Genomic DNA, 25,173 nt, shown 5'->3' with positions numbered 1-25,173 from the left:
AATATCCTCTTGCCAGCATTGAGCAAGTCATAACTCGCCCTTCTCTTTGAACTCACTACTGCAAAACTTGAACTCACTACTGCAAAACTTGACGATCCCAGGTCCAAATCCGACTTCAACAAACCTTTCTTTGCTTTAGTCAAAGTCTGCGCAGGGAGCACCATGGCTTTAGAAACCTCAGGCACTAAGGTTTTCCAATTCTTGAACCATCCTACCGCACCATTCGCAACCAATCCAAGTGATGGACATATTTCAACTCCAACAATCATAGAGCCATGCACCCCTTCACCTCCATGTGACGCATGGCCTCCCACAATTCCATGCAACGTGGAATCATGTAGCACACCACCTATCACCGCTTCCTCCTGTTGCAGCACGATCTCCATGCCCTTTCCAGCATCACCAGGACTTGGCAACTGCTCCACCATTGGAGCTTAAACTGGTTCCGGATGCATGCCGTCCACTGCCAGAGACAGCCTGGCCATCGCCGCCTCAGGTAGCCCATTCTGAAGCGCTGCTTTCTCTTTCACCAAAAATCCATCGCATCCCGTGCATCATGCTCAAAGAATCCACAGTCCCTGCAGAAACCCTTAACTTTCTCATAAATGAGGTTGATCTCGGGCTGCACCAAGGAAGAGAACTCAAAAAGCATCCATGTTCGTACCCTCCGACGGGTATCCAACACCAGGCGGATCCGCTGTTCCTCCTCCCTCCGACGAAGGGCCGACTGATCAAATTTGATAACTTGGCCAACAACATAGCCAATGAGATTTAGGGCGTTCTTGTTGCGAAGTGCCACCGGCAAACCTTTTACTGCAACCCAGATCTCCACCAAGCCAACCCCATCATACTCACCTACCAACAACATCGTATTCCTGTAGAACCACGGCCCTTCGTGCAACGCCCTGTTACGATTTGCTTCATGGTTGAATTGAAACATAAACCGATCTCCAGCATCATGGACTGAGAGCCCTGATTTGATTCGCCAGATCGAAGAAATAGTTCCCTTGAAACCGGGGAAACGAGACTTTGGACCAAGCAAGCGCCCAACCATATACCAACGGTTGTCCTGCAATGCCGCCGTCCCCGCCGCACCTAGCGACACCTTGGCAGAGTCGGCCGGAGTAGCCAAAGCACCGGTAGTAATCGGCGCCATGGAGACCCAGGCAATAGTTTGAGATTTTGGTCGAAGAAATTTTCTACGAAAACCCTAGCAGAGCGGCTAGGTCTATTGTTCACTATTATTTATGTTAATCCTATGATGAAATGTTTAAGCTCATGAGTACTTCTGTTAGAGCTGAAAATGTTAGTACTGCACTATAATAGTTTTTTTATATTTTTTTTATCGAGTTTGAGTAGTGATAATTCTGATTAAAGAGTGACAATGAAAGTTTCTTTTTCAGATTATACATTATGGAAAATAAGCCTTATGGAAAGGGCATCGGCCTAGAAAAAGGGAAAAGGCATGTACTTGAACATTTGCTAATAGAAATTATATTATGTTAGTATAACATGTATTGGCATATATCATGTATTGGCATTCCTCACTTTAACAAAACACTCTACCCACTAAGCCCAAGAGTTAGAAGCCCATGTTTTGCAGCCCAAGACCATAATTGTTTTGTTTAATTACCATTGCTGCAATTGTGGTTGTTTTGTTGTCAAAACCCACGTGAAGACTGGAAGATGAGATCAGTTTGCTGTCAGCTTCCCCATCTCAGTATAATTATTTAATTGCAATTAAGAGACGTGTGGCTATCTTGCTGTCGAAAGCCAACACCAAGTTTTGAAGATTAGTTCAATTGCAACTTCATACCTCATCTCAGTTTGCTGCTTTGCTGCATTGTTGTCGTGCTTCCCCATCCCCTCTCACCTTGTTGTCTTGTCCAAGATCAAGCTTCAACCTTGCAGATCAGAAGAAGTCCCCTCTTCCTCATGGCATAGGTAAACTCATGTATGTCATCTCTTTCACAAAAGTCAATGGTTTTTCATGGGTTCCATTTGGGTGTCAGTTTTGATTAAGGAGTTGGAGTGTTTGGCTTCTAGAATTGGTGTTACCAATTGAATTTAGGAGCATGGGTTTACACTTGCAATCTAAAATTAAGGGTATGGGTTTACCTTCTCCAATTGAGTTTAAGGGTTCTTTAAGTGAATTGTTCTTTCTCTTCCTCCTCTATATATATTGGTTCTCTGTTCCTATTCGGGGATTGAAAACACTTGTGCTTTTTAGTCCCTTTGTTTATCAAGAGTTTATCTCTTTGGTTTTCTGCTTTTCAAAGTGTATTGTTCCATGTTGAAAACAATTTGAAAAACACAAAACCATTCATGCATATTCATCTCTTGCATCCCATGAGTTCAGTTGGGAATTGTAAACTTCAAAGGTGAAATCTCCAAGTCGAACTTGCTGCGTTCATAGCTTGTTTCATAGTTGAGATTTCTGAGTTGTATCACTTGTATAAACAATTAGCAAGTAGTGATTACACACAGCCTAGTGAGTCAGTCTAGGAAGGAATGCCGGGGTCAGTTCAATCCCTGTAGTGGAAACTTGTAATCTGTTTTTCATTAGTGATTTGGTTTTGGTCTTTCAAGTGTAAAGGCCATGCAGATGTTTTCCCTTGATAGGGTTTTACTGCGTCAACAAAAATCTGTGTTCTTTAATGCTTGAGTTGGTTTGCTTGATTGTTCAATATATTCTGTTCAATATCAGCACTCAGAATTGATCACCCAGTTGCAATCCTTGAGAAAGTTTTGAACAAAAAATTGGTTGTGAGCCTATTCACCCCCCTCTAGGCTCCTTCTAAGATCTTCATATTATTTATGAACAAATGCTTCTAATTAATTGTCAAAGTAGAAAATATTACACACCAACAAGAATTTTTTGACACACCAAACAAATCAAAGCTCTCTCTATCTTAAGTTCTTAACTAGCAGGTTCTGTAGAGGCCTTGCTATACGCACCATCCAAACCAGAGTCCTTAGTTCCTTCAACCTTCGTCTCGTATTTCCCACCCTCGAGCCTCTTAATTAGTTTCAGAGTCCTTTGCTGTGTCATATGAAGCATGCAACCCAAAGAAAATGTAGTAAACCAAGGTAATCACAGTCCATACTGCAAACCTGACAAAAGAAGCACCATCAATCGATCCAAGCAAGAAAATGTTGATGCCAATTGAAAGTGAAGGAAACCATGGAACCAATGGCACCCCCCAAACCTTTGGACTCCTTGCTTGCGGAACAAGAAACCAAATCCCCAAAGTCCCCAAGAACCAAATAGGAGCCGTCACGCAATACCCTACCCAATCATGGCTGACACCCCAGTAAGAAGAAGTGGCAATTGCACCCCCGAGTATCATTACAATGCACAGTATGAGCTTATTCCTGTTTGCATCCGTGGTCACGCCGGTTACATAGTAACGGCGTACGAGCAGAGCAATGGCAACGAGGCTGAAGATGAATAGCGTAGAAATGGAGAGAAGGTTAGCAAGAATGTCGAGGCTGGTGAAGAAAGCGATTACAGCTGTGGCTGCGAGCATGACAATTGTGGCATGGACTGGAGTACCTGTCTTGGCATCAACTTGAGCAAACCATGGGGGCATCATGTGGGTTCGGGCAATGTGGGTCAAATACCGGGCCTGACCCACTGCCCCGACGAGCAAAACACTAGTCATGCCTTTTAAAGCTCCAGCTGCAACCACATACTTGGCCCAATCCATACCAACTGTCTCAAACGCTTTTGAAAATGGAGCGTTCTCATCAATTACCTGATACGGTACCATAAGACAGAGTGTCACGGCTAGCAAGCAATAAAGAGTGGTGGTGATCACCATGGACCCAACCAGCCCTATTGGGATGTCTCGAGCAGGATTCTTGGTCTCTTCAGCCATGGTTGAAACGGCGTCAAATCCAACGTATGCAAAGAAGAGAACTGCCGAGGCTTGGAAGATGCCGCGAGCACCATTTGGGGCAAACTCCTTGTAGTTGTCAGTATCTGCTTTGGTGAGACCTGCTAGGAGACCGGCTATGATGATGAAGAGAATGACGATGACGTGGACTATGGAGGCGACGCAGTTGAGGTGCGAGGAGCCCTTTGTGCTCAAGACGGCGAGTATGCAGATAAAGATGATAACCCCAATGGCAATGGGGTCCAGGTACTTGTAGTCCTCCGACCAACCGTGGACAGTGATTCGGAAAGCATTGGAATCGTCCTGGTTGCATAGGGAGGTGAAGTAGGAGGTCCACGAACGCGCAACGGCCGCCCCGCCTATGACATATTCGAGAAGGATGTTGCCTGCTGCAATGTAGGCCACGAAGTCCCCAAGCTCCACTCTTAGGTAGGCAAATGAGCCGCCTGAGAAATTAACCAGATCAATATGTGATTAACCAGAAACTCTATGACACTAGAACCAGGAACAGTAGTAGTAACATAACAAGCAATAACCGGATTAAAATAAAAAACAAACTCCACATGTGACATTAATTTACTTGACCTGCAATGCATTTGGCATGTGATCAAGTCACAAAAATCTAGAACCATATATCATCTCATAAACTAGAACTCAGATTTTCTTTTGTCTACCAGTAACGGAAAACCAATCACGTATATGACTGATATGACGGTAATAAGCACATAATATTACCACAAACTCTATCATTGTATGTGATACTCCAAATCTATATCTATACTATTATTAAGAGAAGAGGTGTTGTTAGCCAAAACTGATTTTTTTTACCTTTATAACCCTCAAATATTAAAATATCATGGATTACATTTTAACATCAGGGATAAAATTGTAAAAAGCAAAATAAAACAATAAAAAAAACAAAATAAAAGAAAATAACTATTTCAAACTCTCCACTCTCAGAATTATAACTCCCCACTACTCTCACACCCATCGGGTGTGTGGACATTTTCTAGTTATTATTAAGAAAAGAGGTTTTGTTAGTCAAAATCAAAATTTTTGACAGAAATGACCCTAAATATTAAAATACTTTGAGAATTAATTAAATCACAAGGACCATTATGACAATTGCAAATTATATTTTTATTAATAAAAATAAACAAAATAAATCCCATAAATTCCACTTTTTACTCCCACTAGCCTCTCTCTGCAATAACTGTTTTCATCTATTATTATTTTTTTTTCTGAAAAGAAAAATACTTACACATGGAGCATGTGGAGAGAAATGTTAGTTTTAATTATTTGATCCGATAAAAAGCAAATATAAAAGGTGAAAAAGATCAAATTATGGATAAATTACTAGCATAACCGATCGAGACTTTCTCGATTACTTGATTTTCAACGTAAGATATTGTATTTTGTATAAGGAGTCCTGGGTGGGATCCACACATCCTCAAGATGAGGCTGTGTGCGGGACGCTATTAACTTTTATAAGTAGACAAGAAGTCAGAAAAAAAATCAACAAATTAATGAACAAATCCATAAATCGATCTATCAAAGCATTTGGCAATAATTTGGAGCGTAATGAGCCTTCCTTATTACCAGTCAGCATCGGTGTCTTCTTATATATAAAAAAGTAAATCTACCGGAAAAGATGGTGTACGTTTATAAGAGGCCATGCTTTAGACGTTTTGATCATGACTATAATAATGTTTTGGAATATTCAAAAAGATTCCGCAACGTATACAATAAGCATTAGATGTGTTTTACATCTTCACCTAAAATTATTCCACAATTCTATATGTAGAAAGTGCTAGCTCAATTTAGTCAAACTAGAACTTTTATATTCTACCCAAGTAAAACTCACTAAAGGCCCAAAATGTTCTTAATTTCTCTTACACCGAAACCATTTTGTTTGGCTGTTTTGGAAGTGACCAAAGTCGCTCCCAGCCGCAGTAAATCGGAAATGATAGTTACGAAAACTCAAACACATGGATAGGTTAATTTTCTGAAAATAAAAAATATCTTCTCAATTACAAAATCAATATCAAGGTCCATTTTCTAATCTTGCCGTCAAAATCATTTATCAACATCTAAGATGCAGGTTGAATTAAGACGATAATATGCTGACAAAATCTAATAAAAGAAATTAGAAAACACAAATATTTATTATAAAAAAGAAAAAGAAAAAAAAAATTAATGCTTATTAGTGTTACCTGCAACGGGAATCTCGACGGCGAACTCTGTGTAACAGAAAACAGAGAGCAAGGCGGAGACGCCGGAGACGACGTAGGACACGACGACGGCGGGTCCGGCGTGTTTCTTGGCCTCGAATCCAGTGAGGACGAAGATTCCAGCGCCGATGACAGCTCCGAGCCCGAACCAGATGAGGTCCCACCAGTCAAGCGTCTTCTTCATCTCGTGCTGGCTCCGCGCCTTCACCTCCACCAGCTCGGTGCTGTAGGCGGACCGAGTGAAGAACCTGTCCTTGAACCTCGCCGGAGTGGACCGGAGCGCATTGGCGTAATTGCCCCAGCTCTCGAACGACTCCTCCGGGAGAAAATCGTTCTTTCCGCACGAACACCCCCACCTCTTCAGTCCCTCTCCTCCGCCGCTCGGTTCCGTTCCGCTCATCCCCATCCTGCAGAATTTCAAATTCCAATTATCTTCAGGTTCCAATACAAATCCACCGAAAAATAAAAACCCTGTTGATTCGCTCGTAAATAGCCCTAGAGATGGAGAAAATTAACTAATCAAGGAGAGAAGGATTCAACACTGCATTCATGTGTTGAAGATCGAGAGAGATCTAGAGAGAGAGAGAGAGTGGAGAAAGAGGGAGGAGTTGGTTATTTACATTTGACCGGCCGTCGGAGGATTAGAGAGAGAGAGAGAGAGAGAGAGAGAGAGAGAGAGGAGGTTGGCGCGGGAAAACTCCTTCACAGCAGAGCAGTTATATATAGTGAGAGAGTCGCGCACACTTCGTTGACCCGATATATTCTCGTGTGAAGCTGCTGAGCTCACACCGTCGACGAACGTTGATTTTGGGCCGTTCGATCTTCCGTGGGTCCCACTTCGATCAAAATGTGATCGGCTGTAATTATGGGGGGTTTAAAATCTTCTCACTATTTATAAGTCATAATCTCAAAGAATATGTTCTGAAACTATAAACTGTCTGCTTCTAATCCAACAATATTTCACACGGAGTCACAGACACTTGTTAAACACATTGTGCTGAACACTAATACAGAACACAACAAACTATATGAAGCGATCCGCGATCATTACTATAATCAGTTCGATATAATATTTTTATGGTGTGAAAGCAACCCACCTTATAATTTTGACACCATATCCATATATGCATCTATGTTAAGTTAGTCAGCCCTGATCCATACCTTTTGATTTTTGTTAGTGGATCTCTTTTGCTAATGCAAAAAATTAAGAAACAATGATAAAAGAGATCATTTTAAAGTGTTTTATTATAATTCAGATAGCACTAAAGGTCATCTCTTAACAGCCTGCCACTAAAGGTAAGCTTAATTACCAAAGCTGCCACCTACGGCTGTCTCTCTCCCTCTCCCTATCATGTGGCCGGCTCTTTTCTCCGCAGCAGTCAATTTGTGTGACATTTTCTCAGTTTTCGATTTTCATTTTCCAGTCTCTGCAAATCTAATTCCCCTCCGGAGCCTTAAAGTTTCCGACGAAACATTAAGAGACGTGTTCCGATTAAAGAAGGAGAAGATCCGAAAATGAATTTGATACTCGAATCTGTTTTCTCTCGGCGAATTCTGATTACGACTGGAGGAGTTGTAAATTGATCCACATGGCCGACGTCTTACTCTAATTCTGGCGAGGGTGCTCCGAAACCTGGCGGACTAGCTAGTTCTACGAGAAGCGCAAGAATACCTCTCTCTCTCTCTCTCTATGTGAAGCCCTACCCTTCGTTTCTCTCCCAGCTATGGAAGACCTTCACCCTCACTATGTGGATCTCGATGATGCAGAGCTACAGGAAGAGGACAAAGCCTTAGAAGAACATTCCTTCCTCGGCGACGTTGTAGACTCGGAAGAAAAAGAAGAAGAACAAAACGCCCAAACCGATCCCAATTTAGCGCCATTTTGCTGGCCAAATCAAGAAAGATGACTACGATTCGGAGATTTTGCTGCAATTATCTGCTTCATTTAACTTCGGTCAATCTCGACTACCTCACTGAAACTGTAAGTTTCTTTCTGTTTCTTGTTGATTAGATTTCTGATCACTGTTGCAGTATTTCACTCTCGCAACCTGCTGTTTCTGAGAGTTCTACGACCACTATAAAGTAATCCTTTCCTTTATTGACTATCTTACTGCCAAATTCATACATGTTCCTTCTTATATTTAGCTACATTGTAGATGATATTGGTTAAATTGAACAATTTCATCTCGGAAGGTTGATATTAAATTTATTGGTCACACTCATATTTGAATAGATAGATTGCAGTTGGATTACATTTGTATTCAGGTTGATTGAATTGAATTTGAATTCTCCATTTGTAGGAAGAGGATGGTGTCTGGAGTCCAGCCGATAGGTTCTATTCACCTGGGGAATTATCTTGGTGCCATACGAAACTGGATTACATTACACGTAGCACCAAATTGTCTGCTGTAGAAATAGTTAATTGAATCTGATCTGTTTAGATTGTTAGCTAATATGCAATATGGTATCTACTGGAAATAGTGCCCGTGCTTTGCCGCGGGGGTTTGTTATTGTTAACCATTTTGTATGCAAGGTTTACCGACAAAACATATAAATTTGGGAATGTTATAGATTTTCAATTTGCGAACATTTTAGGTTTACAGAAGGAATTCACAGTGATCATCAACATAAACCAAAATGAGGTACTATTTGATGAAAGTGATAAAATAGTATATATCATACATCAAATTAATAATGTTTTAACAACACAAATAAAGGAATAACACTCAGCAAAATTGACAGTCTGTATGTGTCGAACAAAGTAGAAGAAGAAGAGTAAAAATAATGGAGTATTTATTATGAGACTTCCAAAATAAAGGAATAACAGAGCAAAATTGACAGTCTGTATGTGTCGAACAAAGTAGAAGAAGAAGAGTAAAAATAATGGAGTATTTATTATGAGACTTCCAGCTTTGTAAGTATATGATACATCTTAGCAAAATCTAGGCCAAATAGCAAACACCATTACCATGTCTAGAAGGTTCCAAATTGTTGCTGTTGTCAATGGAAGGCGCGGATGTCCTCGTCTCCTATGTCTTTTAACTTCTCAAACAATTCCTTGATGGCTTTCTCTTGTGCTTCTCCATCAAATTTGCTTTCCAGCTAGGGACATACTCTTGAATGCTTGCATTTGAATGTGGAATCTCATTACCATTAGTGTTTAGTCTGGATAGAGAGCTCACTTCTTTGAATCTGCATTGTAAAACCTTCTTTATAGCCATAGCCTGACCAATTTCCAAGCATTTTGCGTAAGAGTAAAGGATCATTAGTGACCATTGTATATGAAAAACAAACTCGTACCAGCACAACAGTTAGGAAAATGATCACCCAACAAACATGAAAAACAATTTCAAATGATCCAGTTCCCTGAACAGGTTCTGCTATATAACTAATGGTCTGCAAGGTTTAAAAAAAAAAAATTTAATTTCTTAACAGAGAAAAATGAACTTTGATCAGCTAGAAACATTGAGATCTCAAAAATTGGATCAGTAATTTTATATTTTAATGTTTGAAATTGATCTAGAAGCAAACTTTGAAGTGAGAGATAGATCCAAAACAGAAATTTTCAGAATGGTTACCTGTTTGGGCTCTCCATTTTTGTCTCCTATCATTGTGAAAATTATATGACCAATTGGATTGTCACTATCTACAACAGAGGTGGCTATTTCCTGCATAAATATAAGAACAACTGAAATGAATCGATTTCACAGAAACAAAGAGTGAGATTGTAAAGAAAACAACAAATACAGATCAATTTCCTAATCAAAACCACAATTTTAAACAACCCAAATCAAACATATACCTCTTTTCCTGCTGAAAATTATCCCCCAAACTTGATCAAAATTTTCGAATCCACCTCTCCAGAAACAAACCCAAACCCTGCCCTCGAAGTCCACCACAATCTTGAATCCACCCTCTTCTCTTTCCCACCCCAGCAACATATGATGACATCAAATCAAAAATGGAAAATCTCAAATCTAGCATATAAGCTTACAAAATGAAACCTGTTGATGCAGTTAGTGACTCTGAAAAACATACTTTGTGTGAGAGCCTGCAACTTGGTGGCCTTCCTTCAAGTTTTGAGCTGCAAAGAAAACCCAAAAAAGCAATTAGCTCTGAAGAAACTGAAAAGAAATTGACATTATGATTAAATTCATTCAATACAGGATAAACAAAACTAAAATCTTTCAACATTACCGAAGTAACATTATGATTAATTCTATAATTGATTGCCCAAAATCAGATTAAGAACCGGATTTCTTTTGTTTGTTCTACTTTATTCTCTCTGTCTAAGAGTGTCAAAAAAAAAAACTTTGGTTCTTGGAACTATTCAAAAGCTAGAACCAAGGCTACAGAATAAAACCAAATTTCGTATATGAATCATGGAATTAGATGAACTTCGATAAACAAAAAAAAAAAAAAAAAACAAACAATGAAAGCTTTTGTTTTGAAAGATTGTAAAAGCTAAGAAATCAGTTACTACAGCTGAAAACATGAAAACAAACGGTGAATTAAAGGTAATCGTTTTGGGTATATGAGCAAAAGATGAATAATTATGATACTGATGTTGATTTTGCTAAACTGAAATCTTACCAAGCAAAATTCAATCTATGAACAATTCAATCAAAAACACTTCAAATTTCAAAAACAAAATCACAACCCAAATTTTCACCCTTGTCAATCGTTATGATAGAAACCAAATTGAAATTCACAAAACAAAATGCTACCCCAATCTTGGATCTCTCCTGTTCACAAAACAAACCCAAACTCACAATCCAAAACGCTACAACAAATCAAAAATTCAAAATCTATGAAAACCAAACCCCTCCTATTTGCTTTAACCCAACCTTTATATCTCACAGCTTGATCAATACAGTTCATACCTGCGCTTGTCGGTGAGTCTCTATCTAAGAGCAAAACCGAAAGTAGAATGAACAGTTTGCACTTGATTGCACTCAATGAAGGCTTCCAGAACCCGCCACATAACTCGGGCCTTTTTTTATCTCTGTACAGAACTCGAGGGCAGAACAGCCATTTCTCATGTGAACAGTGATGAACAGTGCTTAGAAACAGTGTAGGATGCTTATTATATAGTAAATTGCTTGCAGAATATATACAAAACTCTCTTTTTCATTGTGGACTTCCATGCGGTATGTTTTCGGTTCGTTGACTCATCTTTCAATTTCAATTTATGATGTGATACTTTTTTTTCACCTTCCATTATTGCCTGTGCATGTAATACCCATAAATAGATTAGAGTAGAATCATTTGCCTATAAGATTCATTGACTTGCTGTTTGTAACATATGTTGTTGTATACATGAAAGTAATTGTGGACTACTGATGTTCTCGTTTGGTTCTCTTTCAATGATATATATTTGTGGCCATAGTGTTCAATTAGAACGTTCAAGCTCGTCTAATCAATAGCACAGAACATGCCTTTTTATCTTTTTTTTTTTTTTGGTGTGGGCCTGTAAATATATGAATACATGGATAAAGAGGCTCATAGTTTGTCTTACTATGCTTGGAAATGAATTTAGTTTACGATTTTTTTATTAGCGTTTTAAAGTTTTCATTTTACTTGTGACATGTTCTTGTTTTGTGGGATATGTGCTAATTGTAGAACTAGATGTCAAATTTGTTGTCACTAGCCATGTCCAATGTTGATCACAAGTCAGTAGTCAAGTCATTGGCAATCACATGTCACTTGCCATGTCACTGGTCATGTCACTGTTATACATGTCACTGGTCATGTCACTTACATATTTTGGAATTTTCAAGTCATTGTTATATCTAGGTCACTGGTTAGGTAACTGTTAATCTCAAGTCACTGGTCATGAACATATCACTGACCATGTAACTATTAAAGTCACTAATAATTTTCTCATTTTCACAAGAAGAAACCTCATAAGTATACAACATATTAAAATGTCACTTTATTGTTATACTGTTCAAATTCATTGACTTGAATTTTTCTATGACCAACAGATTGGATTGTGGAATTTTTGTGACGTAATACATGGAAACTTTCGAAGAATGAGCGGATTTCGAAGAAACTTAGCAAGAAAGATATTTTGCAATATAGAGCTCATATAATCAAGACATTTGTGAAACATAAGTACAATTGGATTTTTGCAAGATATTTTGCAATGTAAACTATTACACATATGTCATTGGCCAGGTCACTGCTTAGGATGCAAGTCACTGGCCAATTGTAAACTTCAAATTACTAAATCAATTAGCTTTTTGTATCTTTTTTTTGTCACTCAGTTACACGATTACATTGTAAGTTACATGGTCAGTTACATAATCTGTGACATGAGGTTAACACACATTGCCAAGGAATTGGCCTTTTCCAGTGACTTCTCTGCCCAATGACTCAAGCTTATTATATCAATTAGTTTTTATATCTCTTTATTGTGTCACTGTTATGACTTGTCTAGCGACCTGGCCAGTGACCTTACTGACCAGCTACATACATGGTCAGTTACATGATCAGTTACATGATCTGTGACATGAGGTTAACACACGTTGCCAAGGATTTGGCCTTTTCCAGTGACTTCTCTGGCCAATGACTTGTCTAGCGACCTGGCCAATGAACTCATTGGCTTGGTCAGTTACATACATTGTAAGTAACATGATCAGTTACATATTCAACTACATGCTCAGTTACATGTTCAGTGACATGGTCAATTACATGATCAGTTACATGATTATTTACATAACCTGTGACATGAGGTTAATTTGGCCAATGACTTCACTTAACCAACTACATGGACAGTGACTTTGCAAGCGACTTCACATGGCCAGCTACACTGACAGTGACTTGGCCAATGACTTCACTTGGCCAGCTACATGAACAGTGACTTGGCCACTTCACATGGACTGCTGCACTGACAGTGACATGGCCAGCGACTTCACTTGGGCTGCTACACATGGCCAGCTACACTAACAGTGACTTGCCCAGCGACTTCGCTTGTGTAAGTAAATTGGACTATTCTATTCAACACATGACTTTCCCAAGGCTACTAGGAAATCAGAAATTGCAAAGCACTAGGAGAGTATTTCTCCTACTTTTTCAAAGGCTCAAAGGAAATCGCAGAATCTCATCAAGGAGGTTAACTCTCACTGATCTTGAAATGAAGATGTCCTTTAATCCATATCTCTCTGCACGATTCTAAATTGATATTCATTGCTTTTAAATTGATATGAAAATCTTAATTGAATGCATATCCGATTGATACTTTGTTCAAAGTTAGAAAAGATTTGATTGTATATTCAAAATAGTTTTAAAACCTTTCCATGTTTATCTTATTCGGTGATTAAGAAAAGATTTGATTGAGGGGGAGTCTTACTTCTCTATATAAGGTTTTCAAACTGATTTATGCTGTAGAGTTTTCGTGTGATAAAAAGTTGATTCCTTGTGTAGCAAAAGTTTTTACTCAAGTCATTTTCTGAAAAACTCTCTCTACATGTTATATGGTTCTTTTCTTTGCATACTCAATCACATGCATATTTCATTATCAAGATCAGTGAGATATTGAGATCAAGGAAGGTTAGAAAATTAGCTCATATTGATAGAGTGGTGATCAAGAAAGAAGTTAGATCAGTTATAAATCAAGTTAGCATTTGTTGCTAAGTGAAAGTGATTGTTGTGAACAACACTACTTGTATACTGTAAACTCATTTGATTTATATTGGATTGATTTTCTCGTGTTGGCTACGTTACAAGTTACGCAGTGAAGTTTCCTCAGTGGAGAGGTTTACACTACGTTAGCAAATTGTTGTGTTGTCTTTCTGGTGCATATTTGATTCTCAAAACAGTTCTCTTAATTTGTTTGTTCTATCTGATAATTACAATTGGCATCAGAGCGGGTTCTAGATTTTTTCTAGTAGATCGCAGGGATGATGGAACAATCTCGAGATAGAGCTGCTGGTGGATCTGTTAACAGTCCTCCATGGTTTGATGGAGGATGTGAAAAATATACTCAATGGAAGATATACATGAAATCATATTTGTTTGCTCAAGATGAACATGTATGGAATATTGTGGAAAAAGGCTGGAAAACACCTATTGTTTCAGCTAAAGGTGAAGGTTCATCTGCCTCTATTCCTAAACCACGAAAGGATTGGACTGAGGAGGAAGTACGTGACCTTCAAGTTGATTTCAAAGCAAAAAATAGCATCTTCACCACTCTCTCTGAACGTGAAAAGCTGAGAATCAGTCATTGTGATACTGCAAAGCAAGCTTGGGATCTGTTACAGACCACATATGAAGGCAACAAAAAGGTACGTGCACAAAAACTACAAGGTCTGATTTATGAATTTGAAACTATGACTATGGGAGATGATGAAACCGTGGATGACTTCCATGGTAGAATTTTAAAAATTACAGGTCAATGTCATAGTCTAGGTGCCCTTTTTGATGAAGATAAGGTTGTTAAGAAAATTCTTAGGGCCTTGCCCGAGAAGTTTCACTCTAAGGTCACCAATATTGAGGATTGTTTTGATATTGATGACTATCCATTGGATGAACTCATTGGAAATCTCAAAACATATGAACTAAGGCTGAAACCTGAAAAGAAATCCAAAGGTGTAGCCTTCAAGGCTGTAAAAGTGATAGAAGAGGAAGATGAAACACTTGATCTTGCTCTTCTGACTAAAGAATTTAAAAAGTTCCTTAGAAATAAATCCTCTTCTCGAAATTTCAATGCTCCCAAGAAAAACTTTGTCAGTAGTGGTAGTAGCGATAGCAATGCTAAAAGTGGGAAAGGAAATTTTAAAGGAAATAATTCTGGAAAAATAAAATGTTATGAATGTGGTGGCTATGGCCATATTTCTACTGATTGTGGTAACAGGAAGTATGGAAATAGCAATAACAAATCTCTTTTATCGACATGGAGTGATGATGAAACTCAAGAGGTTGAAAATGTAGCCTTTGTGACATCTTTCTCACTTGACTATGAAAGTGATGAAGGATTCTCAGATGATAAGACCACTGTCCAGTGCAGACAACTCTATAGAGCATCTAAAGCCACCTTGCTTAAAAATGCAAGCTTGGAAGAAGAAGTTGAGACATTGAAGGTTGAAAAAGAGAAGCTGGAGCTTATGTGGAGGACTGCTCAAATCACATGGGAACAAGAAAAAATCAAGCATGCAGATGAATTACGTGGCTCACAAAGCGACAAAAATTCTCAGACTTGGAAAAATGAATGTGCTGAGTTCAAAAACAAAGTCAAGATGCTTGAACTTGAGGTAAAAGGACAACAGACTTTAAACTTAAATCTGTTAACTAAAAATGAATTGTTGCAGGAAGAACTCAAGTCCACTCAAGAGAAGTTCTGGAACTGCATCAAAGTTATTCAGTGCAGGAAAAGCCCATCATGATACTTTCGGACTTGGATATTCTGGAGAAGGGTCCAAAAGTACACGTTTTGTGAGAGAAACTAATCCAGTAATAGAGAACGGTGATTCAATTACTAAGGTCATCAAGGACACTACCACAAGACCCTGGACAAAAGTTGACAAGAAATCAAAACCTTTTCAGAATGTCACTCAGGTAAGAATGGATCAGGGAAGTCCAACTGATCAGAACAGGTACTCAACTTTTAGGTCTTTTATTCCTACATGTCACTATTGTGGTAAATTGGGACATATTAGACCTAGGTGTAATCAGAGACTTAAATTGCTCTCATTTGGAGAAGAAAAGCTATCAGTAGAATCATTGCATTGTGAACTTAAAGAACAAAAAGTCCTTATAAATAAACTGACTGATTTAATTACTAAGGCAAACAGGCACTCCAAACCTGTCTGGATTAAAAAGGGTTTGAATAATTGCTCTCCAAATCACATTGATTCATCTGATACCATTAATGCTAACTGTCTCTTGGCATGTGCAAGTATAGATATCTCTTCATCACATATTGAAGCAACCTGCCTGGTAGCACTTACTGCCTTGGCAGACAAACAAAAGGATTTCTGGTATGTTGACAGTGGTTGCTCCAGGCACATGTCTGGAGATAAAGCTTGGTTTACCTCATTTCAAAATGAAAGCACTACTGGCTCACTTACTTTCGGTGATGGGAGAAAAGCTAAACTTCTTGCACGAGGCACTGTCAATACTCTTGGAATTCCTAACCTAAAAAATGTCTTGTATGTTGAAGGTTTAACTACTAATCTAATAAGTGTAAGTCACTTGGCTGATGATTATGAGGATGTTTGGTTCAACAAGCAAAGATGTATGGTCCTCGATAAAAAGGGTGAAAATATTATGGGTGGTAAGAGATCATTAGACAATTGTTATCACATACAAGCTAACGAATCTCTGAATGCACAGGCTTGCTTCTCTGTAAGATCTGCTGAAGAGACCTTTGAAATATGGCACAGAAGATTGGGACATGTGAACTATCAGGATCTACTAAAACTATCCAACAAGCAGTGTGTCAAGGGTCTACCAGCTCTAAGTGGTAAGACTGATAAGATATGTGGAGGATGCAAGACTGGAAAGCAAAACAAACCTCCCCATAAGGCATTAAACGCTGCAACTACCACAAGAGTGCTGGAACTGCTACATATGGATCTTATGGGACCAGCTCAAACAGAGAGCATTGGAGGTAAGAAATACATGCTTGTGATAGTTGATGACTTCTCCAGGTATACTTGGGTTAATTTTCTAAAGACAAAACTGAAACTTTTGAATCTTTTAAAGGATTAAGCCAGAGAATGATAATTGAAAAACAGCCAACAAATATGTGTTTGGTAAGAGTAAGGTCTGATAATGGCACCGAATTCAAAAATGCTGCTTTTGCTAACTATTTCTATGAGTTAGGTGTTTCTCATGAATTTTCAGCTCCCATTACTCCGCAGCAAAATGGAATTGTTGAGCGCAAAAATAGAGTGCTGCTAGACATGGCAAGAGTAATGTTGCATTCTGCTGGTCTAAGCTCAAACTTCTGGGCTGAGGCAATTAGCAATGCATGTTACACCATCAATAGAGTCTTCTTGAAACCTGAAACTGAACAAACAGCCTATGAGCTGTGGAAGGGTAAGAAGCCAAACATAGGTCACTTTCGTGTGTTTGGAAGCCCTTGCTATATCTTGAGAGATCAATGAGCAACTTGGCAAATTTGATGCACGAAGTGATGATGGTATTTTCCTTGGGTATTCTATTAATAGTCGAGCATATAGAGTTTATAACAAATGAACTAGGATTATTATGGAATCTATTAATGTGTCTATTGATGATCATTACAGTAGACAGGAGGAAGCTTTTGCAGATACGTCATCTTCTTCCTGTTTAGAATCAGAAGACACATCAGCTACTAATGAAAAGGAAGAGGATATTGACAACATCTTCGAGCCAGCTCCTTAAATGAGAAGGGGGTTCAAGCAAGTCTAAAAGGACCACACTAGTCAAGATGTCATTGGAAAAATTTTAGATGGCCTCAAAACTAGAAGCCAAGCTGCTTCACAAGTAAGTTTGGATGAGGTAAGTCAAGGCAACGCCTTGCTTTGTTTTATCACAGAAAATCTAATTACTATGAATGTCATATCTCAGTGTGGGTTTGTCTCTCTAATTGAACCAAAACAATGTCAAGGAAGCCGTATTGGATGATGATTGGATTAGTGTTATGCATGAAGAATTGAATCAATTCACTAGGAATGATGTGTTGTATTTGGTACCAAGACCTGGAAATTGTAATGTAATAGGCACTAATTGGATCTTTAGAAATAAAAGTGATGAAAAAGGGAATGTAATCAGAAACAAAGCTAGGTTAGTGGCACAGGGATATTCACAGGTTGAAGGTCTTGATTTTGATGAGACTTTTGCTCCTGTTGCTAGATTAGAATCTGTGAGACTACTCCTGTCTGTAGCTTGTCATCTCAGGTTCAAACTGTTTCAAATGGATGTCAAAACTGCCTTTCTGAATGGGATATTACAGGAAGAAGTCTAGGTGGAACAACCTCAAGGTTTCAAGGATCCACATAACCTGGACCATGTCTACAAACTCAAGAAAGCTTTGTATGGATTGAAGCAGGCTCCACGAGCCTGGTATGAAAGGCTTTCCACTTATCTTGTGAGAAAAGAGTACACTAGAGGATCTATTGATAAAACCTTGTTTGTAAAACTAGTAAACAATGATCTTATCATTGCTCAAGTGCATGTTGATGACATTGTTTTTGGTTCTACATCTAAATATCTTGTAACTGAATTTCAATCAGTCATGGAAAGTGAATTTGAAATGAGTATGTGTGGTGAGCTAACCTTTTTCCTTGGCTTGCAAGTAAAGCAGCTTGATGCAGGTATCTTTCTCTCTCAAACCAAATATGCTGAGAATCTCATCAAGAAATTTGGCCTTGAATCAAAGAAGGTGGTTAATAATCCCATGAGCACCACTACAAAGCTGAGCGAAGATCCAAATGGGAAATTCATTGATTCCACACTCTATAGAAGCATGATTGGTAGCTTACTGTATCTCACTGCCAGTAGGCCCGATATCTCCTACAGTGTGGGAGTGTGTGCTCGATTTCAAGCACATCCCAAAGAATCTCACTTAGAAGTTGTCAAAAGGATCATCCGATATGTTGCTGGTACAGTTAACTGTGGTATTTTCTATACATTTGACACTAATGTGGAAATTGCAGGATATTCTGATGCAGACTGGGGAGGGAACTTGAAGGACAGAAAAAGCACCTCTGGGGGATGCCTCTTCATTGGCAACAATCTGGTTGCTTGGCATAGCAAGAAACAAAACTGCATTTCTCTATCCACTGCAGAGGCTGAGTATGTTGCAGCTAGGAGTTGCTGCACACAAATGCTTTGGATGAAGAAAATGCTTCATGATTATGGCATCGCTCAAGGTAAGTTGTCTATTTTCTGTGACAACACAAGTGCTATTAACATCACAAAAAATCATGTTCAACACTGTCGAACAAAGCACATTGATCTTCGATATCATTTTATTAGGGATTTGGTTGAGCATAATATACTTGAGTTAAGTTTCGTACCCACTGAAAGTCAATTAGCTGATCTGTTCACTAAACCATTGGACACTGCAAGGTTTGAGCTATTAAGAAATGCTCTGGGGATATGTTCTAAGTATTAAGGTACTATAATGTCTGTCCACTGTTGGGAGAGATAGTTGTGATCTTAGTGTACTTTGACCACTGTCACTAGTGATTTGCACATATATTCAGTTATTGTTACCATGCCTTATTCTGGAAAGCTTGTGTACTCATGTTTAGTATCTTAATCAGTTAAATCTCCTATGCACTCTCACTTATAGCCTACGTGGTGGCATGTTCATTGTTTATTGTCAAGTTCATTGTTTATTGTCATGAGTGAGTTGGTGAAGTAGGAGAACTGGCTAAATTGCTCAGATGTTTCATTCCCTCTTCTCAAAGTAAACAGGTCCTAGTAGTGGTGAACTTTCTAGGATTTGTAAGAGACGAGAATGGATAATTGTATCCCACCTCTCAAAGTAATCAGGCCTTGGTTGTGGTGAACTTTTTGATTACACGCATTTCTATGCACGTAATTGCACTCTAAATACTAGAATTGAGCTAATCTTTAAGTCAATTATTATGTAAATAATCCATTTTTATTTACTTGTAGGAAATAAGCATAGTTGCGGAAATCGAAACAAAATGACGCGAAAATAATTGGAGTTTCCGACAAATTGACGAAATAATCAATGAGGATCAATCATGGTCAACGTTGTCTAGAGAGCAGAATACAATTTGCTCCGATAGTATATGCTAAAGTAGATGGAGGAGCGAAAAGAAAATGGAAGTTTGAAAGAGAGAAGAAAAGAAAAAGAAAAAGAAAATAAAATAAAAATGGAGGTCATGACATCATGCTGACGTCATGGTGATGTCATTCTTAATCAAGCATAATTGTGCACGGCTCTTTCTTTTTTCTTTTTTTTCTTTCCTCTCTTCCTTTCTCTTGACACGTGTCCTTATCTCTACCCTTCTCTCTAACACTTGCATGACCAGCCACAATGATCCATTCCATTTTTTTCTTTCTTGCTACCCTTCTCTCTAGACCTAATTTAGCCGCACAGAGACCTGTCGCACTCCCTATCTTCATATACCATCACCCTTCTCTTTCATTTCTTCTCCTCACTGAGATCTATTTTCCTCCTCACCAAGATTCACCTCACTAAAATTCCATCAAATCCTCATCAATTTCTCAAAGGGATTTCAAGGAGCTTCAAGGGATATCATCTACATCAAGACTTGAGATTGGGTATAGTGGGAAGCTATAAATCAAGGCTTGTCATAATTGCTCCATAGCAATTTGTGACTTGTTCTTGTTACTTTTCACTCTTCTTCACCTTTACATTTTTAATTAATTGATGAATATTGTTGTTGATTTGTGAATGGGTTGTGAGTAATTTATTTAGGAAGCTAGGGTTTGAGCCCTAGCATGGATTTAATGTAATAAATATGTTTTGATTTAATGGTTTTCAATTTTGTGTTTGACATATGTTCTATTCTATAATATTTGGCTTAGATGCATGCTTAAGAGCTTGATTAACTCTTGAATCTGTAGATGAGCATGTCTCGAAAAATTAGGGGACCTAATCACTTCTCTAATTTATGGCTAGGACACTTGTTTAGAACATGATTAGCTACAATACCAATTTCGATTGCCGTATTGGCTAGCTTGGGAACCTTAATTCTAGGACTCTTCGCCTTTTAGTGCAACTAGAGGCCCTAACAAGGCTCTAGATTGTCCCAATTGAGTTTCTACGACCCTTGATCCGGAGTAGGAATACCCTTTAAGGAATCTATTGACCCATGAGCCTTGAAAAGCCTTGGATACGAATTGATGTCACTATGAATTGAATGACCATTGTCATAATATATTTGTGCATTAAATTTGGCTAGGAGGATACCCTAGTGACCTAATTTCCATATCTTTCTTAGTTTCTATTATCTTTATTTTTAATTTTAATTTTAATTTTCAACTGTTAATTTTATTTTCTATGCAATTAAAAAAATCAAATTTCACAAACCACTTTCATTGTCCATACCATTTGGTTGTGAGTTTCCGCATTTATTTGTGGTTCTCCTGACCAATTTTAGGCTTGGTTGTTCCGAGCCGGGCATGTAAATACCTTGGTGCTATTTTTATAGGTTTTGTTTGTTAAATTGTTGGTGACTTAGTAATCGGCATAACCAAGGATTGAAGTTAGCTTTTCAATCCCCGTGGTACGATAATTTCGGGTTCAAATATTTCCCACTTCTTTGATGACCGTGCCCTTATTGAGCGTAAGTTACATTTAAGCACACAAATCACTTTCCCAGGCTTGCAAGAAACGGGTTGGTGGCCTGGTGGGTGATCTCTGTACGTAAAATATGATCATGCAGACAACAACTCAAGACTCTCTCCTTGGAGCATCCTTGCTATGCTTAGTACCCTAAGATCGTCTGTTCTGGGAGTTGTTGAGAAGGGTCTTGTTACATGGGTTCTTGTTGGTACAAAATAAAGAAGTCTATGACTCAACTAAAGATAAGTACTTGGGAACAATGTTTCCTATTTCTCCTCGGAGAACTCATGAGCTCAGTTCCTATGTTCAATTCTTCTTCTTCACCTTTTCTCTCTTTCACTACACATGTTTCTAAGCCCCACGTATTGCTTATACTCACTTCTCTCACAGGATTACTTCTTACGGTCTAAATATGAGTACCCATTCAATTTGTTGATAGAATACATCATGCTTGCCGTTGTAAAATATGCTCCTTTCACTAAGTGATTTGTGCTCTCTGTGCTTCAACTATGCTATATTTTCTCCATCCATTATGACAAATGCATTAATTGCTTTGATCCTTTGCAGAAGAATATATTGTGTGCTATAATTGCAGATTGTGGGAATCCTTGTTCCATCCTTGATTGCCATATGGTTGCATTTGATTTCCTTACTGATTAAGCCTAAGTTGAGGGGGAGAAGTTATTTGCATGCGTGTATCTCGGGAACATAACTTGTAATCAATTCTCTCCTTCTTGAAGACGCTACCTCCAAGTGGCCTGTCTCTTCGTTTTCTCTAACCCTACCGGTCTGATATAAATAACGTCTATCTTGTCTCTCTCGGATTTCACTCTGGTTTGGTGGCACCGGCGTCTTCCTCTTCCCGAGGAGGGCCTCCAGGCCGTTGCCCGAGCCAGCGACCTCCATCCTGGCATGCATCGAGAACGAAGTCGCAGTCCTCCTCTTCGTCAATTTCTTCCGACTCAAACTGGCGAGCCTTCTGATGCATCTCATCCTCCTGTTTCTCTGAACAGTGTTAGTGATTCCATCCTGGTGGCTGACTGGAGGATTGCTTGCCTCACTAACGACGTGGATGACATGCATTCCCTCCCGGTCTGCACTTATCACGCTCTGACCAACCTCACCAGGGAAGTCCGGATCATGCAGCGTTACCTTCCTGGGTTTGGCACTCCTGGTTCGTCCACCGATGTCCAAGAGGAGGATGCACAAGAGGAAAACACTGCTTCCACGAATAGCGAGGAGTTTCAGGACACCGTGACCAAGCTGATGGAGGACTTTGATGCCAATCGATCGGTGGCAGAAAAATTAGATCCGAAGATACCAGGCTCCGGCACTGAGGAAGAAGCAGACTGCGGGTCGTATGTGTTCGGATTGAAATCGATGCTGACTAGTCGGTTTTCGGAGAAAGACGGCACCGACTTAGAGAAGTAGCCGGGGGTGAGGAAGGAATTGACTGTTGGGATCGCAAGGGGTTGATCAGGCGGGCGGTGGAGTATATGGAAAGACAAATCGGAGGAGAGAAGAGGAGATGGGTCAGGTAGAGTGGAGTGAAAGGGGTGGCTCTTTGGGGCTGCCCATCGTAGATGAGAGAGAGAAGAAGAAGAGGATCTGAGGAAGAAGAAGAAATGAGTTTTTTTTTTCTTCTTCTTTTTTTCCCTCAAAATTTGTTCTGTTTGAAATGACTATTTTAGCCCTTAAAGTGGGCCCCTAAAGTTAGACTTAACGTCAAATTTAGACGGAGCCTCATACATTGAACATAGCGGATTGAAATTGGAAAACTTAGGGGATAAACTGATTAAATTGAGAGGACAGAGACTAACATGAAATTACCTCCAAACCTCATGGGTAAACTGAATTTAATCTCCATATATATATAGAAAAAAAATTATTTAAAAAAAAAAAAACCGAAGTGCAGCAGTTTCTACCTCAAAGCTTCAATGTGGAAGACCATAAAAACCAATTATACCATTCACAAGCATGGTTAATACAAAGAGTCTTTTGATCTTGATCTGTTTCTAATGGCTCAATCGATCAGGTAAGAAAAGAAGCTCAAACAAGTAGAGAGGGGATTAAGGATTGGAACTAACCGTACATTTGCGTGCAGTTTGTGCCAAAAATCACAGCGTGAAGAAAAAAAAAATCAGGAAAGCAGAATGAGGTTCAAGGGAAATGGTTGAACAAATTGAGCAAGGTTTAAATTTTCAAAATGAAACTTAAAATGAAGCTAGAGAACATACCTTAGAGGCAGAGAGCAGACTCGATCAGCAGAGCAAGAGTGGAGAGAGAAACTGAGTAAATGAATCGTATGTATTGGCTGGGTTATAATTAGGGCTGGACTGGTACAACATTTACTTTGTTATACCATAAATAGGATTATTGGTTTATGGACCGACTGTCATTTTTTGTTGCAAGATATTATTGCCATGCAGCATATGACAATGTTGTCAGAATCTTTTTTTTTTTTTTTTTTTTTCTCGTTGGTAATTTCAAACAATTTTGTCCATTTACCCTATTTTTAGAGATTTTTTTCCCACTTACCCCATTAAGTTTTTTAATTCTCTCTTACCCAAAACACTAAGGAGATCTTCCCTAATACCCCATTAAGATTTTTTTTTTAAATATCATTTTACCCTCACCCTTTTGTTACTTAGAGAGAGAGAGAGAGAGAGAGAGAGAGAGAGAGAGAGAGAGAGAGAGAGAGAGAGAGAATGGAAGAGAGAGAAACCGTAGGAGACTTTGCCGGAGCCTGGTCACCAGTCGCCGGAATCTGGCCAACTTCGCCAGATTCCCGTCACTGACCGCCGCCCACCGGACTTTTCTAAAAACCTCATCGGAAAGGTTTATTGCCCCCAATAGACATTTATTGCCCCCCAATAGAACTTTCGGTTGCCGGAATGATAACTAATCTTCCTAAAATTAGACAAATAAAACTTTGATTAAAGAAAAAAAACGAAGAGATTATATCAATTCAAAATGTCTATTGTTCTCCAATTGACGTCTACTGCCCCCCCCCCAATAGACATTCGAGTTCAACCGTGAGACTCGGCACCAGAAGTCGTCTTCAGCCGGAGATGTCGTTCAGCGTCTTGGTCCAGATCCAGAAGCGGCGAGCTAATGAGCTGACCAGAAGCAGCGACTTCAGCCGGAGACGTCGTTGAGCTTATTGTTGGAGCAGCAAGAGGAAAAAGGCGGAGAGTGCTCCTCCGCCGGAACGAGTACACCGACGTAGACTGGGATGGAGCTGGTGAGGTTGCAGGAATTTGATTCGAAGCATCCTGAGGTTTTCGTCGTGATGAGCCAGAGATTTGGGAAGCCGGAATTCAGTCTGGCTCGACTCCGATAAGGAGGGAGCAACGGGGAGGGAGGGAAGGGGAGAGAGAGAGAGAGAGGAGATAGATGAGAGTGACACAAAATGTAATTATTAAGTTAAGGGTAAAATGGTCATTTGATGTCAAATTGTGTATGTGGGAACAAAAATATGTTGTTGGGGTAAGTGAGATAAGTTTTGCTCATTTGTGGGCTTTGGGTCAAGGACCCTTTTTCTTTTGTTTGAAGAGGAGATGGCAACTTTTATTACTCAAATATGGTTACAATCACCAAACAACACATTGTTATAGTAACCGGAGGCGTTGTAAACCAAGATTCAGGGCTAGCTAGTAGAATTCAAACCTTGACAAGCCAAACGGTGAGCTGCTTCGTTAGAGTCATGATACACACAGGTGGATATACATACATCATGGGGTGGGCTCAAGTCCGCCCGAAAATT

The 25,173-nt window shown here is 39.1% G+C and overlaps 2 protein-coding genes and 1 long non-coding RNA gene across 4 annotated transcripts in view; 1 reads left to right on the top strand and 2 right to left on the bottom strand.

Moving 5' to 3' along the window:
* Window positions 1-526: 526 nt before the first annotated feature.
* On the bottom strand, window positions 527-1,156 carry LOC112203121. Its single transcript, XM_024344138.1, has one exon. It carries the CDS (start codon window positions 1,154-1,156, stop codon window positions 527-529), a length of 630 nt encoding a protein of 209 aa, XP_024199906.1.
* A 1,652-nt stretch (window positions 1,157-2,808) lies between these two features.
* The window catches only part of LOC112165578 (cationic amino acid transporter 1), a 29,491-nt gene continuing 7,126 nt past the window's right edge, over window positions 2,809-25,173 (bottom strand). Inside the window, exons 1-3 of one of the 2 annotated variants that reach the window (XM_040506697.1) lie at window positions 6,751-6,812; window positions 6,113-6,537; window positions 2,809-4,345 (exon numbers count right to left, since the gene is read on the bottom strand). In XM_040506697.1, coding sequence (XP_040362631.1) covers window positions 3,021-4,345; window positions 6,113-6,537; window positions 6,751-6,752 — 1,752 coding nt within the window. In that variant the 5' untranslated portion in view covers window positions 6,753-6,812 and the 3' untranslated portion in view covers window positions 2,809-3,020. Of the gene's footprint in view, window positions 4,346-6,112; window positions 6,538-6,750; window positions 6,813-25,173 lie in introns of those variants that run through there. The other variant, XM_024302139.2, reaches the window with a different exon arrangement.
* On the top strand, window positions 7,353-8,709 carry LOC112165580. Its single transcript, XR_002922904.2, has 2 exons — window positions 7,353-8,111; window positions 8,431-8,709. It is a non-coding gene; the product is annotated as an uncharacterized LOC112165580 (long non-coding RNA).

This window comes from Rosa chinensis, chromosome 5, assembly GCF_002994745.2.
Source record: "Rosa chinensis cultivar Old Blush chromosome 5, RchiOBHm-V2, whole genome shotgun sequence".
Lineage (NCBI taxonomy): Eukaryota > Viridiplantae > Streptophyta > Magnoliopsida > Rosales > Rosaceae > Rosa > Rosa chinensis.
Note: the sequence above shows the minus strand (reverse complement) of the source record. Positions and strands in the feature narration are given on the sequence as shown.